General features: G+C 50.1%; 1 protein-coding gene across 3 annotated transcripts in view; it reads left to right on the forward strand.

The window, feature by feature from the left end:
- Positions 1-19,381, forward strand: part of CNIH3 (cornichon family AMPA receptor auxiliary protein 3) — a gene marked incomplete at both ends in the record, with an annotated part of 119,406 nt that extends 100,025 nt beyond the window's left edge. For 2 of the 3 annotated variants that reach the window (XM_082653170.1, XM_082653171.1), the window contains 3 exons: positions 10,757-10,869; positions 15,094-15,237; positions 19,345-19,381. In XM_082653170.1, the coding sequence (XP_082509296.1) occupies positions 10,757-10,869; positions 15,094-15,237; positions 19,345-19,372 (285 nt within the window). The remainder of the gene's footprint in view (positions 1-10,756; positions 10,870-15,093; positions 15,238-19,344) is intronic. The other variant, XM_082653172.1, reaches the window with a different exon arrangement.
- Positions 19,382-20,547: the final 1,166 nt, after the last annotated feature.

Below are 20,547 nucleotides of genomic sequence, written 5' to 3' on the forward strand. Positions count from 1 at the left end.
TATTCTTCAGATCTGAAGGAGATTCTCTAAGATCAGCAAGTGGGTCTGACCCAGGTGTCTTTCAAATTACTGCCTCTATTCTGGAACTTGGAGCATGTGAGGTTTTGCACATGCCCTTTAAGAGTGGAGTTTCTGTTTCCTATAGCCCTCTGGCTTTTCTGAATGCACTCCTGGGTTACTTTCAGAGCCAGATGTTCTAAGGACTTGTCTTTCCAGTGCGGGATTCCTGGGCTGGGAAGCCTGATATGGGCTTGGCCTCTCTCGATTCTTGGGGACAAGCTTTTTGGTTGTGATATTCGTCTTGGTTGTGGGCTTCCAACCTGAGGGGTGTGGGTCCTGGGTCCTGCCTATATCATGTCTCTGCTCCTCCTACCCATCTTGTTATGGCTCCTTCTTTATATCTTTGGTTGTGGAAAATCTTTTCTGCTAGTCCTCAGGTTGTTCTCACAGAGAGTTGCTCTTTAAGGAGTTGCAATTCTGGCATGCCCATAGGAGGAGGTGAGCTCAGGGTCTTTCTCCTCCGCCATCTTGATGCCCCTCCCTCAGTTAGTATTAATTGATGGTGATGTTGGCAGTTTGCTCTCCTTCCCCAGATGCCAATACTTGTTCTCTCATTCAATCTACCCTTTTTTGCTTGTTTCGAGTAAATTTCCTCTAACTTGCTGAAAGTAACAGGTAATTAACACCACTTGATGGCTGTTAAGTGGGATAATCATCTGTTTTTATCCTGGTACAGTGATGCTCAAGACCACCCAGGCTGCTGCTCAGTTTGCTCTAATAAGGGAAGATCTGTGGGGCAATGAGAGAAACTCCCTTTGCTGAAAACAGCAGGTGCCTGTTACATAAATGATGTGGCAACAGAAGCCTTACATGGAAAACACCACTCTAGGAGGGCAGGGAGTTAGGAAGGCCCTGGGGGTTTGGGACCCTTTGTTCCCTACAAGAGTTGAGCTCCTTCCCTTCCAGTTGGGCTGGGAGGGTGGTGTGGGTGGGATGGGCTGGAGAGGGGAGGGCAGGGCTAGCAGCTGTGCCTAAGTTCACTGGTGAACTCTATGAATGTGAGTCCAAGGTCGAGACTAATTATCATCCACTGTGCATAGAGCTTTCAAACACTTGGGCAGGAGATGACTTGTTTCTGGCCTTGGCCTCCTTCCTGTCGCTGTGGTCAGGTAAAATCGTCATGACTGTTCTCTGGAAATCTTACAGGCTGGTAGAAGGGGTTTTTGATCTCAAGGTCATTTGTGTGGAAGATTTGGAAGCGGTGTTTTTCTAGGACACACGAGGAAAACAGTGACTATCTCAAACACCTCCATGAAGAGTGATGCCGAGTGTCGTTGGGGAGGCCCCCAGCTTGGGTATTCTGCTTTCCCCATACAGCTTATCCTCTAAATCTCAACTCAGAGGTCATGCTCCTCCAAGGAACCCTCCTTCATTTCCTCATTCAGAGTGGATGGTTTCCTCTTTCCTTTCTCCCTGCCTCGTGTTGCTTGAATCTACCTCTGTATGTCGGCTCCCATTTTGTTGTGCTGTAGAAGCTGTGGTTTCCGTGGTCATTTACATGGCAGCCTGCCCCAGCTAGGCTGCTTTGCACTCACTGCCTAGTAAGGGCTTATAATAAATATTTGCTGACTGAGTGCGTAAGTGGGGCTCTTCGGCACTGGAAAGCTTGTTAATCACTTATCCTTCTGCCCTTCTCATCCTAGAACTTTCCCTTCTGTTAGTCTTTCTCCTCTCAAACAATCTGAACTTTTGCCTAATCATTTCCTGTATTCTGAACATGACAATTCCTACTTCCCTCATCCCTGGCTTAGAGAAAGGAAGAAAGGAGTGGGTAGCTACAAGTGTTAACTTAAGATGTCTTTGAATTTCCCACTAGTTGTAGGAGAATTTTGTCCCTTTAAAAATATGGCATTGCTTGAGAGAGTGCTTTTATTCTCACCTCCTGCCTGAGTGGGCTCTTAGTTCAGTAATTTTACAAGTATGTGAGGAAACTGGCAGAGAGGCTTTTGAAATTCAAGCGTATCTTGAAGCTGCATGAAAATGGTGATAAAGGCAGACTGGGAGGTATGGGCAGGGCAGGGCAGGGCTGGAATCCCAAAGATTTGGTCCTAAAATGAACCAGTCACCTTCCAGGTTTAGAAAGTCCACTGAGACACAGGGAAGGCCGGAGACAGGCAGAAGGAGCTTGTGACAGTGAAGGGCAGAGGTGACCTGCCGAGGACAGGCAGAAGATGGCGGAAACTAGAGGCTGCGAGGTTCTGGAGGTGGAAGGATGCTGGAGGGATGACCTCCATCCCTGGAAGATGCCAAGGCCAGCCCTTCAAGATCAGAGACCATGGCCATGGGTTCTAAGGGAGCTTCATGGGTGTTCTTCCACATGCTGGTGGCTTGGAGAGCCAGGAGCCAGACACTACTGCCCTTATCTGCCTATGCTACCTACCCAGACTCAAGTCCGTGAGCAGTAGTTGGTGAGCATTGCTCTGTGAGTGTAGGACTGTCACAGCCCTGCTGGGGCACTGGGACCCTGGGTCTTCAGAATGGAAGCCTCTGCCTTGTGTGTTTGGTCTGTGAATCTCAGCTCAAATATTTAACAAAATCACCTGGGATGCTTCTGAAAAATGCATATTTCTGGCCACAGTTTATCTTAGCAGATGGGTATAGCACCCAGAAATCTGCATTTTAAACCAAGTGTCCCAGGCAGTTCTGCTACAGGTGGCTGGAGGATCCTATTTTGGGATTCAGTGCTGACCAGTCATTTCTTAAACTTTAAGGTGCATGTAAATCACCTGGGGATTTTGTTCAAACCCACCAGGTTCTGATTCAGCGGTCTGGGATGGAGCCTAAATTCTGTATTTCCAACAAGCTCCTGGGTGATGCTGGCGATGCCGGTCCTGGGGCCACACCTGGAGGCACAAAGTTCTCAGTGCTTCACCTGGGAACTGGTTAGAAAGGCAGGTTCTTAGGCCCCACCCAGACCTACTGAATCTGAAACTGGGTGTAGGGCCCAGCCACCTGTCTTTTAGCAAGACTCCCAGGTGATTCGGAAGTACCATAACGTTTGGGAATCACTGCTGGGTGATGGTGAAGCTTAAAGACATGGGCTGGAGGAGGGGGGCCAGTGGGAGTGCCAGGGTGGTAGAGCAGCGAGCAAAACCCGTTCTGTTACTTCTTGTCCCGGTTTCCTTCTCCTCCAGAAGCGAACCTGAGACCCTTGTGAACTCGACTGGAGGGAGCCCCTTCCTCATGCTGTTGTGCACTCATGCTTTTCCTTCCGTCCCCGGCACACAGCACAGCTGGCGGCGAGGGCCCACGGGAAATGGCAGGGGGACTAGGGGTGCTGGAGCCCATGCGAGTCAGTCAGAGTGGAAGCTGGTCCCCGAGGAGCAGTTAGGACAGGAAGGCTCCCAGGCAGTTCCTGGGAGTCTGGGCAGGGAGCCAGAGTGGTCCACGGTGGCTGGGCCGGGGTCTGCAGCACGTCAGTGCACAGTCAAGTCCCAACGGGGGCCTCTGGGCCGAGCTGTGAACTGGGCCCTCCTCACTCTAGGTGGCCAGGAGCAGTGGGCAGCGGGGTTATGGGCTTACCCCGCACCGCACCTCCTCTCCCTGGACCTTTTCCTCTCTCTGTTGCCTTCTCCGCATGCAGAGTGAGCCCCTGTGGGTGTCAGGAAAGCTGCAGGAGCTTCCTCAGCGTGGATTCAACGTGCTCAGGGAGGATGGGTGGAGAGAGGGGAAGAAGCCAGAGGGCCCCATGGGGTTGGACAGTGGAAGGCCTGCAGAGGAAGCCCCCTGGGGCTGGAAGCAGCGCTCCGTGGTTCCCTGCCCCACCTCTGTGCCCTCACTGAACTCCTGGCCTCTGCAGGCCGGAAGGAAAATGCTCCTGTTTCTACGTCCTGGGTCACTCAGGCAGGATCTCCTTCCCTTGCTGTCGCCCCCTCTTGCCCCTGTGTTTCTGGGTAACAGGCCTGTGGGGAACATGTTCGGTGACTGATTTCCCCTGAGGCCTGGCTCAGTCTCCTGGGATCAGCCGTGAGGCTCTGATCCTGACCGAGACAAGGTCGAAGCAGTACTTGGCCCAGGCATTTAGAAGTGCTGGCAGCGAAGGGCACAGAACCAGGTCCACAGTTCCTGGTGTGTGTACAGTCAGCATACATCAGAATAATTTATGGGGACTTTTGTTTTTTTTTCTTACAGTGTTGTGTTAATTTCAGGTGTACAGCAAAGTGATTCATATTTTTTTTCCAGATTTTTTTCCGTTATAGATTATTACAAGATATTGAATAGAGTTCCCTGTGCTATACAGTAGGTCCTTGTTGTTTATTTTATATATAGTGGTGTGTATCTGTTAATCTCAAACTCCTAATTTATCCTTCCCTCCCCTCCCTCAATTTTATGGTGACTTTTTAAATTACAGTTCTAGACTAGGTGATTCTCTGTTGAGTATGTCCCAGAGTCATCCGCTCTCCCCTTTAAAATATTGGATAAACACTGTGCAAAATCCAGGAGGTCAAACAGTTTAACGTACCAGCATCATCAAATAGGCAACACTCTAGTCGGCCCAACCAGTGTTCCCACTTAGTCATGCCATCTGAGGTCGGGGTGCCAGCTCTTAGCCGGAGGGACCAGAGGCTGCAGGGAGCCTTGCCCCTGGGAGGGCTGGCCCGCCCTCCCAACCCCCAGGCTGGTGCAGGCTTTTGCCTGACTGCTGTGAGGCAGCGCCCTCTCTAGGAGAGCTTTACCCAGAGCAATTAAAGAAGGCCTCAGACAGAATAAGGTTTCCTGATAGTGCTTGAATGCTTTTCTCAGTCTTCCATTTAGCAAAATCCCAGGTTCCTAAGCTGCCATCCTGTCCTTCCTTCCCGCTGTCTCCTCCTGACGTGAGTCACGTGCACAGTTGTTCATTTGGGGACAAATAGAGAACAGCTCTCCATGCTGGACGTTTCTGAGAAGACTGCCTCCTCCCTGCTCATCCCAGAAGGGCTCCTCTGTTTTAGGGCCAGTTCGGTGTGGGCTGGGAAATCAGATGAAAGAGACATTATCTTTTTCTTCTTTTTCATATTCACTGGCTCCTGGGCAGATAAACCTTAGGACAGATACCACAATACAGGACAATGCAACGAAGGGAACTGGGTTATTGTTGTTTGAAAACAGGCGGGGATTGGGGTTTTTATGGTTTGAGAGGCAGGCTGTTAAACAACCCTTGGTTTTTCTTTCCACTTGGCAAAGCTGGAAGCCTGGTTTAATCAGAGCGGGGGTCAGAGGAGACCGGATGGAGAATCGGGAAACCAGATTTGGTTCTGGGCCATTTCACTGACTTTCAGGGTAAGAGTGACAAGTCCCGAGAATGGTAAATAGCTCATATGTGATTGTTAACAGTAACAATGATCACATTCATCGCGATAACGGCATCTTCCTTTCTTTGATGCTGCTTCCCCTTTGAGAGCACTGTCAGAGGACACCCTGTGTCCCTTCTACCACCCTTGCTGGTAGGTTGTAAATGTTGGCATCTACAGATGAGATAAATAAGGCTCAACATGCTTAGCTGCTTTTCTCAATATCACACAGTTGATCGTTATGTAACTGGTAAGAATTTATGTAACACTTTGAGATAGTGGGCTAATATTTTTAGCCCAATGTGATCACAGCAGAAAAGCTTGTTGTCTGAGTCAACAGTGTTCACTGAGAGATGGGTGGAATCTCTGGGTCTCACAGCTGCCACTCCCTTCAAGCTACCCTCAGCCCTGGAACCTACCCCTAGGCTTCTGTGGCTTGACTTTTAGGGTGTTTGGTCCCAGCCATGCTTATACCAGCCCCTCAGAAATCCTGCCCCCCTTGGGATGCATGGTGGGAGCCAGGAGCACATCTCCAGCACTAGGGTGCTGGCCACGCCTTCTCCTCCTTCACTGCCCCCTCCTCCCCAGTCTTAGGGAATCCCTGCTCTCCCTCTGGGGGTTAGAAGAGCTTCTCCTCTTGCCTCCTGATACCCCTCTCCTCCACAGCAATGAAATAAGGCATTGATACATTATTATAGTATTCTCCCATCATAGGTAAAGGTTACCAGTCAGCTGCAAATCGCTTGGGGGCTAAAGCCGGAGAATGAATGGATACCTGAATGAATGAGATGATGCATAAGTAGAAATAAAATAGTTTTAATACAAATAAAATAAAATTTCCAGGAAAACAAGGTTGTGGATGAAAGCTTAGAGCGGAGCTGAATGTGGCACTTACAGAGGAGAAGAGATAGCTGCTCTGTTGGACAGAGGGAGCAGGGTCCAGGGACAGAAACCTGCTAGAATGTTCCTGCACCGCCTTGGGAGTATGTGCAGGGGCCCAGACCAGTAAGGGGCAGTAGAAATAAAAAAGGAAAAACAAACCCAGGTGGCTGTGAAGAAGAAATGACAAGATTTGGAAACCGACGGGTGAGGAAATGGATGAGACAGAGAAATCAGAGATAGCTATTATTAGCAGAAATCGGAAATTTAGGAGATAAAGGTTACAGGTGTTAGGAGGAGAGTGAGTTTTCAGCACACGGTGGCTGTGGGCTATTGGGATGGAAATGACTGCCAGGAAATGAAAATTGAGGACGAGAATCTGGGCAGGAAGTCAGGACAGGCGATCCTTCCCAGATGCCACATGCATCCTCTTAGAAGTGATGGAAGAAGCGGGGGAGTGGGTGAAATCTTTGAAGTCTGCACTGGCAAGTGTCTGAGCTTTGCTGGCGTGCGCTGAGAGCTTCAGCTGACATTGGACCTCTGCGTACATCAGGGCAGGGAATAGTGGGAGGAGGCTGTGTTGTCATCATACTCTCATGGCAGGCCCCCACCCCTCAGTTTACGATGGTGACACACAAAGCCTCCAGCACCAGGGGATGAGAAGGCTGAGTCCCAGCAGGAGGGGAATGAAATGAACATTTACCCAGAACTTGACCCACATCAGGCCTGGCGTTAATCCATTAAATGATGAGTGAGTGGCCGTTTTCGATGGGCTTGTGCAGAACCCGCCCAGGTGGTGACTGTCACCTCTATGCTTTTGTTCTCACGGTTCCTCTTCCTGGAATGCTGACCTCTGGCTTCCTCGCATGATGAGGTTTTACTCATCCTTTCAAGTTCCCTTGATTCCGCCTTGATCGCAAAACCTTCTGTGAGCCCCCCTGGTTGGAGTGAATTGCAGTCTTTTCAGCAACCCCACAATACCTGTATTGAGACCACTTATTTAGTATTTATAACTCTGTAAAGCAGGGCATAATAAGACACGGGAATTCAATAGACTGTGGCCTGTGTGAAACAGTCCCTCTGTTGTGTGAAAGAATGAGAGTGGCACCATTCCAACAGCTTGTCATAAGACAAGGAAACAGTGTTCTGCAGTGTGAGGGTATGACTCAGGATGGAGGGCGGGCGGGCGGTCCTCCCCTCAGTGTTTCTGTGGTTGGCCGGGGAGATTCAGGGGCGGTCTTTGTATAACCGAGATAAGCAAGGTTGGGAGGGGACAGCTAGTCCAACTGCCCACACGAATGAATAAGCATTATGCCCGCCTGGTGGTCATTCAGCCCGTGCCTCAGCATGCCCAGTGCTTGTGAAAGGAAAGGCGGGCTGGCTGATCCGGGGAAGGATAAAGAGGGATGATTACCGCTTTGCTTTTCTCACTGATTACTCATTTTGTACCAGACAAGATGGGTTAAATCACGCTGTGGTTAAGAAACAACTCCCAAATCTCAGTAGCTTAGAACACGGTCCAGTGGTCAGGACTCCGCGCTTCCATGGCAGGGGGCACGGGTTCGATCCCTGGTCGGGGAACTGAGATCCCGCACGCCCCCCGGGCAGCCAAAAAAAAACCCCAGAACACCCCACAAGTTTCTTTCTTGTTCATGTTTGGTGTCCATCACCGGCTGCCCCAGCGCGCCTCTCCTCACTTATGGCTTCCGGATGCTGGAGGACCCTCCAGCCTAAGTGCGTTTTGCCGTGTCAGAGGGCAGAGAGAGAGAGCCTGGAGCGCTTTGCATCGGCTGGTAAATGCGCCAGCCGTTTCTGCTCACAGCCCTTTGGCCCCACCTTCCCGACGACGGATACGGGAAGTGTGTGGAGGGAAGCAGTAATGCCCACTGGTCAAGGCTGGTGCTCATGGCCCAGCCAAGGTTCACTGGGTCCATAAGTCTCCGCTGCCATTGAGACAGGGACTGCCTGGGGAAGCGGGAGAGAAACAACGTGTGGACGTAAAGGGCACCCTCGCCCTCCCACCTGCAAGGATGCGCTGCTCAGTGATAGGAAGAGGCAGCTGGGGAGAAGCCACCCCGAAGAGCAGCCTGGATTCTGCCGCTTTTATCCCACCCCCAGCAGGTGGGGCACCTCTGGACCCAGCTGGCCTCCCTTAATCAGTTTTCCTCAGTGTGGTGACAGTGACAAATCCTCCCTGCTCAGCAGGTTGCAGCTTCCGCTATAAATCAAGCCTCGAAGAGAGAAGAAACAGTGGTGCTGAATAGAGGGACCTGAGATCCAAATTGTAATCAGAGATTTGTGAGACAGGGATGATCCAGGCCTGGGGTGGCTGTCTCTTAACATGTTAATTACCTCGGCCTAAGTGGCTGAAATCAATGATTAAAAAATGTATAGAGATGTGCATAGGAGAGGTCACAGCCTCTACCCCCTGGGGCTGGCAGGCTGAGAACAGGGGCTTTCTCTTCGAATGGGAGGAGGTAAGGTGGTGTCTTGGCTGGCCGCAGATGGGGTTGGAAAGGATGGCTGCAAGGTCCTGTGAGGAGAAATGTTGAGACGTACCCCCTCCCACCAGGTCGTTGAGGCTCACGGGCTAGCTGTGCCGGTTCACCCACTGAGGCCACTGCCTCTGGACCGCTGGCTCTTGTACGTTGATTCCAGGGTTATTGCCCGAGAATTCTAAGAGGCAGACCAATGCAATTCATTCTTCACTGGACTTGAGAATGAAGAAGATGCCACTTAGTTACAAAATGCATTTCTTAACACCTGTGCCTCTGCATGTATTTATTTCAAATGTATGTCCCCCACTGTATTTCCCATCTGGGGCAGTTAGCTCATCTGACTAAAGTGAGAGATGAATGAGACCAAAGTCATGTTCTTTCCCCAAATAGAAGGGTTCAAGGCAGTTTGTTTTCCCCCCAGAGAAATCTTGGTTTGTGACCACAGGCTGCATCCCTAATGCCAGCCAACCATGCTCCAAACGTATGCACTTGGTCAGTTCAATTCATTTTATCAAATACTTGTTCAGTCTCTGCTAAGTACAAAAAAGCACTTTGCAAATGGAGATGAGAAAAGAATAGAGTTTGGCCAAGGTGGCTTATAGACTAGGGGTAGATCCGTGTGTGTCGAGAGGTAGGAAAGAAGGTAATGACTCCATCGTGGACAGGTTATGGGAAGTCCCCCTGAGTGAGGGTCGGAAAGCATGCTGTGGGGCTGCAGGGTGGGGTGAGGTGAGGTGGGGTAGGATGGGCTGAGCTTCCATTAGAAAGTGCTGTTTGAGATGGGCCTTGAAGGATGGTTAGAATTTGCTAGACGGAGCGAAGCATTCAGCGTGGTCTAAACCAGTACTGGTCCACGGCCTGTTAGGAACCGGGCCACACAGCAGGAGGTGAGCGGTGGGCGAGTGAGCGGAAGCTTCATCTGCTGCTCCCCAGTGCTCCCCAGAGCTCGCGTTAGCGCCTGAACCATCCCCCCATGGAAAATTGTCTTCCGTGAAACTGGTCCCTGGTGCCAAAAAGGTTGGGGACCGCTGGTCTAAATGACACACAGAGGCTATCCCCCCATATATATATGAATATGTATATACACATAATGAATATATATATTAACTTAATTCATTAAATATTAACTATTAATGAAATAACTAATTCATTAACTATTCATTCATTAAATATTTATTCCTATCTGATTGGGAAAGATGGTACATTAATATCTCTATTTTGGGGTTTCCTTGTTACTGGCCCGGGGACCAAATTTCTCCTTTACAGTCACTTTGATTTTTGTTACAACTTTGATTTCTGTTAAGATGTAAACACCCTTGGGGGGTGGGTTCTCAATCACGTTGAGCTCTTTTTACACCAGTGCAGGTAGATTGGGCTCACGGAGTTTAGTCTTCCTGTTGGTTGCCTTCCACTATCTGACCCTTCTTGGTCTGGGCTGGTTTCTTTCCCCTTCCTCCAGAGGCTAAACTTTCCCTCTTTTGTCATATACTACATGTTCTTACTCTTGGGTTCCTCTTCATCCACACAGCATCAAGAAAAATGCTGTTTCTCACCTTTTTCCCAACGCTCCTGTGTTTGAACAGTATATACATATTTGCTTTAGGTTTGTGAGTTTCTATGGGAGGATACACAGGGCCTAGGAGAACACGAGCAGGGCAGTTACAGAATCACTAGAAAGTCTATCAGTATTTCTTCCAGTGGGTCCTGCCTTGGGCCAGACGTCACAGGGGCTGGATGGCCTCTTCCGCTCTTCCCACCTGTGGTCATCCACAGGTGACCCCCTGAAGCAAGTGCCCTATTCTGGTAAGTAGGGTGCTGAGGGCCTGTGTCCTTTCTGGGTATAAAGCATGGCTCCGGTATCTTAAAGAGGAGAACTTACCAGAGACGGGTCACAGTCCAGGGGCAGTGACTCTGTGATGCTGCGGGAAGGACCTCTGTGTCACCAGCATGTCAGAGGAAATGTCCAGGCAGGCGGACGTCAGCCGCTATAGATGCAGGAGTGACTCTTCCTCCCTCTAACGCAGGCCTGTGTCTCTGCTCCCTCTTCAGCTGGTGCTGCCGGAATACTCCATCCACAGCCTCTTCTGCATCATGTTCCTGTGCGCTCAGGAGTGGCTCACCCTGGGGCTGAATGTCCCTCTACTTTTCTATCACTTCTGGAGGTAAGTCTGCTTGGGACTGCCCTATCCTTCCCCTTTTCTGCTTGGTCAGCCTGCCCTCCAGAGACGATGTCCCCCCAGATGGACCGGCCACTTAGTGCCTTCCTCTCGTCCCTTCCCTTGGTGACCCTTTCCTCAAAGCCTTCTTTGCAAGCTGCCCTCAGACAATAATTCAGTAAGGGAAGGCCCTTCCTGTAGGTTCCACTAACCACAGCCTCAGCTCTCACAGATCAGCGTTAAAGGCAGCTAGAGCGTTATTCACAATAGCCGCAGAGAGGAAACAACCCAAATGTTCATCAGAAGATGAATGGATAAACACAATGTGGTATATCCTTTCGATAGAGTCTTATTGGGCAATAAAAAGCAATAAAGTATTGATACACACTGGAGTCTTATTGGGCAATAAAAAGCAATAAAGTATTGATACACACTACAACATGGGTGAAGCCTGAAAAAATTACAAGTGAAAGAAGCAAGTCACAAAAGGCCATTTATATGCAAAGTCCAGAATAGGCCAATCTATAGAGACACAAAGTAGATTGGTGATTGCTAGGGGCTGGAAGGGAGAGGGCGTGAGGTGCGACTACACTGTTTTCTTTTGGAAAGGATGAACGTGTTCTGAAATTAGATACTGGTGGTGGTTCTACAACTCTTATGAATATACGAAAAACTGCTGAATTGTATCCTTTTAAAAGGTGAAGTTTTTTGACAGATGAATTCTATGTTAATAAAAATAGCCCACCTACCATATGGGCTGGATTTTCTGGGACTGTTCTGATTTTAAATCTCTACCCTGCTAAGACCGTGCATCAGATCATGTGATTTAGGTAAAAGAGAGTCACCATGTGGGTATATAGGTAAAAGAGAGTCGCCATGTGGGTATATAGGAGGCAGGGAATACGAAAGTAGTCAAGAATGCAGATGTGCAAATAAGTTAACCACACTTTCCCTTCGTCCCCCAAATATTTAATCATTGTGATTACAGCATACAATATAGCCTGTATTTAGTCACATCTAGAACATTCACCCCTTCCTTCAGCAAACATATGGAACACACACTACGTGCCAGACATTATGGGGGATTCCAAGATGAAAGTAAAATAATACCGTTACCCCCAAGGAACATATACCCTAGTGGTAGAGGGAAATCGATTCTTACCAGATATATAAGGAACGTAGGTAGGAGTGTAGAGAAGTGGAAGTGTGACACTGGGGAATCTGGAAAACCACATTCGAGGTTAAGGGACTGGCCTGCTCAGATGTAAGAAAGCACCTGGTGTGTCTGGGGAACAGTGATTGCTCCGTGTGCTTGGATGTGGGGTTCTCAGATAGAAGGGAGCAGAGATGGGGTTGAGAGCTGGGGATCAGGTAAGGAGGGTCTGAAATGATTTGATAGAAAGTTGGAGTTAATTTATTCTGTAGGAGAGGGATACCTCTCAGAAGTTTTGAGGAGGAAGGTGGCAGTGCCTGCTCCGAGTTTTAGGAAGGTGACCCTCACAGCCGTGGGAAGGCTGGGTTGGAGGGTGAAACTTTGAGGACGAAATCCAGTTAGGAAGTTCTGGTGAAATTCCAGGTGGAGAGACTGGAGGCTTGACGTTGGACGTTGGAATGGAGAGAGAAGGAGAGGGTTTGGAGAGGTAAACTGGACATGCCTTGGCCAGTAATTAGATGCAGGAGGTGAGGGAGAGGGAGTGTCTAGGCTGGGTGGCTGGGAGGTGACCAAGAGCGGGACACAGGTTGAGGGAGGAAATAAGACGATTCAGTTACATAACAAAGTCCTTCTCTGTAAAGGTAACCTAAAATCTGAATTTAGAGAGGAGTCAAATAGAAACATAATGCTGTTGAAATGTATCGCCTACCCACTCAGGGACTTTCCACGCCTACCTCCTCTGGTATCCACCACAAACGGGTGCTTTGGGGTTGCCTCTCCCTGTTTCACACACAGGTTACAGAGACTCACAAAGGTTACGTCGTGGCCCAGAATCACTCAGCTGGGATATCGCAGGGCCACCTCTCTGTGGATTGCAGGCCGTGTCCTTGTCACCTAGGGGCTGACTCTTCTTCTAAAATGAATTTATCCCGAGGTCCTTCAAATAGTGTGTTGTCAATCCAAGGTATCAGAAATGTGGTTAATTTACAAAACTTTGATTGGTACACTGCTTCTTAGGGCTATCACTCCTCCAAAAGGGAGGGCAGGAGAGCCAGCCGTTTCCTTAAACTTGGAACGTTTCCGTGTAAAAGAAGGGAGTGACTGCAGTCTCCTTGCCAGTGGGGAGCTCGTCTTACTTTTTTGAATCCCTGACAGGGTCTAGCCTAGTTCTGGTAATTTGTTACGTACTCAGAAAATGAAAGAAAAAGGAGTGAGGAGGGCAAATGTCCTTTAAAAAATAAGAGTCCTGATTTCCCTGGTGGTCCAGTGGTTAAGACTCAGCGCTTCTACTGCAGGGGCACGGGTTCAATCCCTGGTCTGAATGCTGCGCGGTGAGGCCACAAAAAAAAAAAAAAAAAGAGAAGAAGAAAATAAAAATCAGAGTCCTTGAAACCCCTCTATTTCATTTCCGCTTTCCCCTCCTTTCCAAAGGTCCAGCCGAGCGATGTTTCTAGTGCAGATAAAGCCCCCTCTGCCCTAGCTCCCAGTTTGTTTAAGTACAAGTAGAACCGCAGAACTTTTGTTCAGTACCTGTTCTTGGAGATTTTTTGGACCCATCACCTCACACAATTGTCACAACAGCCCTTTGGAGTAGGCAGTTTCAGTCCCATATTGCAGATGAGAAAGTTGAGGCTCAGAGAGGTTAACAGTTGACGTGAGGAGTCTCAGTCTGGGGACGGGTGGGCCTCAGGGCCCTGGCTCTGTCCACTGGGCCACTCAGCCACCCTGCCACCCCTTCCTCCACTTAATGAGGCCTCCTGGGAACAAGGCCACAGCAAAAGCAAATAGGTTGTGAAATCTGCTCCTGGGCAGAGGAGAGGTGAGTGGCCTGGAGGGCTGAGACCTGGCAGATGTCATTGAATCTGGCTTGCGGTTTCCTCTCTGCATAGCGTGGATGACAGATAATGTCAGTGCAATCCTTTGAAGCAGATGAAGAGGGATCTGAAATACCAGCTCTGTGAGTTGCTACATTACAGGGATGCTCTTCAAAGCCGATGTGATTAAGCCCGTCAGACCACGCGTCCGGTCCTCGCTCTCACTCGAGGATCACGGCCTGTCCCAGAGCCTCACAGGAGCCATTAATTTGCACCTGGCCTCCTGATTCCATTACCAGACTGACAAAAAGAACAGCCCGCTGCGTGATTTCAGCTGCACTTTGTTCTCTGGCTTTGAATGAGGCTCTGGCTGAGGCCCTGGGGGCAGCCATCTGGTGAGGGCCAGAGGGACGGCCTCAGGGACAGGACTTGCCTCCTACCTGACCACTTCCCAAGGTCTCACACAGCGCAGTGGGAGAGTTTCTCTCCTTCCCGAAGCAAGGCCGGTTCACGTTGAGCTGAGGTGATGCTTTGAAGAAGGCCAAGTCTGCATTCACCTCTCTCCTCCCACTGCTCTTAGGCTTACCCAGTTTCCCTCGGGGGCTGCTCTCTCCCCGCGATGGCCAGTATTCTGTTCGCTGTGCTGGGTCCTTACATAAAGAAGAAAATGACCTGTAAACGACTCCACACTCAAGTGGGAATATGATGTCCCTCCCAGAGTATTCAGGATTCTAAAAGGGGGTCTGGGAGGAGGATAACCCAAAAGTAATTAATGTTTAATCCAAATAATTAATGTTGATGGTAGAGTTGTGGTACAGCGACACCAGGCAGCGGATATGCAACTGACATCAACCCGCGCCTGTGCCCCTACTGGCAACGCAGGTCCATACACATTGTGGGCCTCCCTCCGCTACCCCCTCACCCCCCCAACCCACATCCCTGGAGAAAGGAGGCTCTTCCTGGTATCTCCCAGGTACCACCATGGGACACGTTTTCCTTCTGTCAGAGCAGCTGTGTGTGAGGTGTACCTGATACTGGTGGATCTGAGTATTTGGGCGTTACTACCTGCTAGAAGACAGTGGCTGAGCGACTTTTTAGCAGTGCCTGGGCTGTAATTTGGACAGTGATTCTGGCAGAAGGCAGACAGCTGCTTAGCAGAGATTCCTCGGATTGGAAGTCTGGCATCAGGGGGACTCAGCCCAGACGACTTCAGATGTCCTGTCCAAGCCTCAGAGCCGATGATGCCGTGCGCTTTCTCTGCAGGTACTTCCACTGTCCGGCAGATAGCTCCGAATTAGCCTACGACCCGCCGGTGGTCATGAACGCAGACACCTTGAGTTACTGTCAGAAGGAGGCCTGGTGTAAGCTGGCCTTCTATCTCCTCTCCTTCTTCTACTACCTTTACTGGTGAGTTTCTGCCCCTTCTTGTGGGTTTGACCCCTGCAGCAAATGGAGAAAATTTCCGGCTTTTGCAGGTAGGAGTCCCAGCCTGTCAAGGATGCTGCCAGCCACCTAACTGGTTCAGGAGAGAGAGCTTCTGTGTAAAGAAGTGGGAGGGGTGGAAGGTCCTGCTGGAGGCCTTGCTGGCTGATAGGAACATCCTTTGGGCTACATGGTGCCAACCCCTCTTAGGAGATTATTGGTGAGGTGCACTTGGTGACTCCTTCCCCATGCATGGGGCACCCTGCCCCCAGCAACTCCACAGCTCAGACACTCAGGTCACCTGTGGCCCCGGATACATAGCCTCGTTGCCCCCTAGTCTGTGTGAAAGCAGTCTTGGGGACCACAACAGAGACCCCCCCCCATGGCAGTCAATGCTTCACAAATGGGCATGTTGGGCCATTAAGTGCTTATACTTACAATTCTCCTAATATTATGTAACGCCATTCTAATTAATTAAAACATGCTGGCTTTGTAATTCTGTTTCAGGAATCTCCCCTCTTTTCACCTCTTTATTCAGAACATCCTAACTAAGCAGATAGCTATAAACAGACTGTCTCGTGGTTTGATACCCCAGACAGTGTCTTTTCTGAAAATGTCTCTCCTCCTTCCTGTTCCTCTTTGGGCTCATCTCTGGGGTGTCTCACCTGTCACCTTGCTCTCCTGTTGCTACCTGCACCAGACCATGCTATCTCCAGGTACCCCAGCACTGTCTCCAAAGTGGCCGGGTGGCCAGTAGCCAGGTGAGGAAGCGGAGGCTGGGGATGTTAGACTCCAAGGCTGCCTCGGGGTTCAGGTTAGGCTGGGGCAGCGTGGGAAGCAGCTGCATTTATCCAGCATTTAGAAACGAGCCGTTCTTCGAGCAAAGAGCGCGATACATATTGCTCAGTGTATGAGCTAAAGGCTATCATTATCTGCACGTTACCAATGAGGAAACCTCGTCCGAGACGTTAGATCATTTTCCCACGGTCACAGCTCAGAGTGACGCAGTGAGAAGTCCCTCTCAGGTCCTGTCCCAAAGATTGAGCTCTTAACTGCTGGCTGTCTTAGGAAACCTCTAGAAAAGTCTTTATCGAAGTGTGGTCTTTGGACCTCCTGTATCAGAATCAGGGGTTGAGGAGGGTGTGCTTCTTAACAGTGCAGATTCCTGGGCTTAGATATGCTGATTCCGAATTTTGGGGCCAAGCGTCACTCTGGAGTTGCTGCCTGGGTCCACCTCGTCTCCCCTCTGCACCCCCAGCATCCAGAAGACTCAGACGCCCCGAGTCTTCTCCTATAACCCTCAGGGCTGTAACCTCCTCTGGAATAATTCGGCCCTGGAGGGGATTCGGAATATTCTACCACATTCTTGTTGGAGTCAAGGGTTGGTTCAGGCTCAGGGTGACCCCTTCCCTCCTCTTCCTGGATGGAGTGTCCTGGGACAACGCCTGCTTCAATTTGCAAGGAGCCTGAGGGCCTCCGAAGCCTCTCCGGAGCTTTCCGAGGTGCCCAGCAGATTGGCCCAAGTCTCCCTGATCTAAGTCTGAACTTTCTAGCAACTAAAGCTTTCTCAGGCTGCTTCCTGCCATGGGCAACCCTCACGGGCTTAGCGATTTGGCACCTCGCGCTAACAAGGAGGTTCACTTTCTTCCCCGGAGTGTGCCCAGCCTCTTTGCGGGGCTGCACACAGCTCCTCTGCTGAGTCATGGGCTGAGGGGCCTGTCCCCAGAGACAGCATTGCCCCTCCTCAAAGCCAGCAGAATAAGGGCAGTGCGTTCCCTGGCTCCTGCCCCGTTAGCCTGGGATCCTCCTTAGTCTGGGTGGAGACTGAGGCAGATCAAGCTTCCTCATTTCAGTTTTGTCGCAGCAGCTGCTGGAGCCTAAGGCGCCGGAGGGAACAGGGCCTAGGGGTCATAGGAATTTACAGATAGAGAGCTCCTCTGCTCTCTGTCTGCTGGGCTGTGGCGGCCATATTGGGGCTTCTGCCCGTTAGATGACTGTGATCTTCCTGTAACTGATGATGTTCCAGGCATTCTGTTCAGTTTGGCGCTGCCTTTAGGTTACATGTGTTAATTACTTTGTTTCCAAAACAAAATGGGTATCAATTGCTCCTCCCGCCTCAGCTGGGACCCTGGGTGGCAACCAGGGTTCTGCCTTCTTTGTTGAACCTGACGTCTTGGAGCTCTTCAGGGCTCCTCAAAGATCCTGTTTCTCCCACCTCAGGGGCTCTCAGCCCCTTAGATCCAGGCTTGTGGAGAGCCAGGACTCTCAGCCCAGGCCACTCTTATAGGGACGGAAGGGGACCCACGTGCATGGAGAGCTGCCTCTGAGCTGAGCACAATGATAGAGACTCAAGTGACAGCAGCTGGGAACCCTATAAAGGTGGGGTTGGTGTTTTACAGTTTGAGGTTCCTGAGGGGCTCCTAAGGACCTCATGGAGATTAAGAAATGTGTCCGAGGTCCTAGCGGATAGTTAGCAAAGTATCTGGCCCCGGATTCTGGGCTCTCTTCCCACTGTGCTGTGCGAAGCATCCCAGCGTCCAGCGCCACCCGCTTCTCAGGTTGCCTTGTGGACCAGGAGACGTTTGCAGGTTACATGGGATGGGGATTACTTAATACGAATACTGATGCTAATATTAAAACTAAAAATAATAGAAGCTGGTTAGTCTAGTGTGGATTCTGCCTGCTTAATATAAAGATCTTTTCAAATCAAGGGTGTAAACCAGGATGATATTATCTGCCTACGTGGTACCACCCTCCTATCCATTTACTCTGGATCATGCCTGCGTCCCCTTCTGTTCATTTCTCTCACTCAGATTAGGTTGTTTATGGTTAACTTGATGGCAGAGGCCTCAACTGTTTCATTCCCTTCTGTATCTGCAGTGCCCTGGCCAGCGCCCGGCACACAGTAGGTGCTCACTAAACCCTTGTTTGCGCTACAGCTTAGCCGTACACTCCCTCGAGGCAGGGGCTGCACACTCGCCATTGTTTCCCGGCACCAAGAATGGCGCCTGGCCCGCAGGAGGCGCTCAATAAATATTGAATGAATGAGGGAAATGAAAGTGAGTAGACAAATACAGGGAAGCTGTGTGTTACAGTGGAAAGAGCACTCGCTCTGGTGTTGGGACGTGGCTCCTAGCCTTGCTGTGTGACCTTGAGCAATCCACTTTTCAGCTGACCCCCGTACTTCCCCATGTGGAAGAAGACCCCTCTAGCGCCAGGCCTGGCCAGTGAGGCTCTGTGTCCATGAGGTGCATCAAGTTCTCAAAGGCAGAACTTCAGCTACTCAGGGGGGCTTGTCCGGGCTTTGCAGCTGGAGAGGTTTAGAAGTAAAACACTTTAGTTTCTCGCCTTTGGTTTTGTTTCTTAGATTATCCTTTCTTCTCTCTATATTGTGAAAAGGTGGTTGTTTTTCTTTCTGCCAAATGGATAGAGTGTATATTTTGGTGTGGAACATTCTTCATTGTTGCAGAATTAGCCTGCAGCCCTTTCTAAGAGCACAGGGATGCGTGACCCCCTCCTTGGTAGTGCTGGGGCTCCACCTTAGGACACAGGCTCGTAATGCATGTTTAATGCCTGGGCTCTGTTAGAAAAAGTAGGGCCAGGGAGTTACCCAATTAAAATTCATCCAGTTCGTGTGCCCAGAGGGCCTGTGTTCACACAAAAGACCTTACAATAGTCATGCTCATCATTTCCCTAGCACTGCCGTATCATCCACCATAATCTGGGAGCCCCTGGACACAGCCATGTGGCAGCTGGTGGCATAAAGAATCCACTGCACCCCTCCCACCCCTGGGGACCTGCCCTGCGATTGCAGGAAAGAGGAATAATGGCCACGATAATCGTCCTGATGAGAATAATGATAGCAATCACATCTCTCATCCGAGGAACACAGTATGGTCTCGTAATAGCGTTTAGTCTAACATTGTGGGAAGTAGTAGGGGAAGAGTCCGGGGAGTAGACAAGATGCTCTCGTGACAGGAATGAGAAAGAAGCAAGGGGTCTGGCGTTTGGAAGGTGCCTCTTTTGAGGGCCGTCTGAGGTCTTCTGTGGGCTCCCACTAATGCCTTCTTTTCCTCTTCTTTCTGCATCCAGCATGATCTACACTTTAGTGAGCTCTTAACTCAAAGACCACGCACATCCTCAGAGACTGGGATGGGAGAGGCCCGAGGCTGCGCAGTCCACTTCTGCTGGTGATGGGAGAAGGGACCAGTGTGGGGATGTGACAGAGACGGGCAGACACTCTGAATCGGGAGCCGGAAGCATGCAGCAGCCAGCGGCTGAGTGCGCACGTGTTGTCACCCTGTGTGTCAGTCTTTGGCGTTCACACCCCACACTCGGGCTGTAGATCCCTTCTGAGCAGCGGGGGCACGAGGGGTGACGAAACGCGAAACCTCTTCTGAGCGAGAATTGCGGCTTCCTGAATCCACTTTATTGAATGGCTCCCTGAAGTTCACACTGCGTTCCTGGGCCGTGGGCGTGGAGGCTGGATGGCTGGCAGGTGCCTGCTAAGGAACAGCGTGACCCAGGGTCAAGGCTGTATCTGTGGGACTGATTGAAGTCCTCAAGGACGTCACCGGCTACCTGAGACTCTCGTGTTTCTTCCAAGCCCTGGCCACGCCCTTCACTTCAATGGGAGGGGCCTGGAAGGTGTGCAGACTTGCCTTGGGCTATAACCAGCCCTGAGCCTGCAGGGGTGTGTCTATTTTCCTGCTGTGCTTTGTAAGAGCCCAGCTTAGGATGTTAGTGACATCACAAGCTGAATTTGGGACAGTACGTTGGTAAAGAGTTATGGCCAAAGTCAGGGCTTGGGGGTGGTGAGATGGGAAGCGGGGAATCATAGGAAAAAATGATTTTTTAAAACACTGATGACATGTTCAAGGTGTTATTTCTTCACCACCACAAACTGTATTCTTCTGTTGTCATCCCAAACTATCACAGAGTCGCTGAATGCAAATCAATTGGTCAACACTAGTCAAAGCTACTGACTTTTAAGGCTCCCAAAACAATTCTGAGGCCAGAAAAAGCTGGAGTGGCAGCTCTGTACTGTGGGCATCCGGCAGCCGAGAAGTGAGACGACATAATTACAGCTTCATTTATGATGCTGCATCATTCGTGCTGTTCGGTTCAACACAAGGACATTAGCTCATTTAGAATTTTCCATTCGACATTCTCTCCTTTTTGGGTAGGAGTTGTACTCGGGGGTTGTAAATAATGACAAGGCTGAGATTTTTATTATGTTTAAATTGGGCACCATGATTCTGACCTTATTCCCCAAACTTCCCTTCTTTTCTTCTG

Source organism: Grampus griseus (genome assembly GCF_964374135.1).
Source record: "Grampus griseus genome assembly, chromosome: 1".
Taxonomy (NCBI): Eukaryota; Metazoa; Chordata; class Mammalia; order Artiodactyla; family Delphinidae; genus Grampus; species Grampus griseus.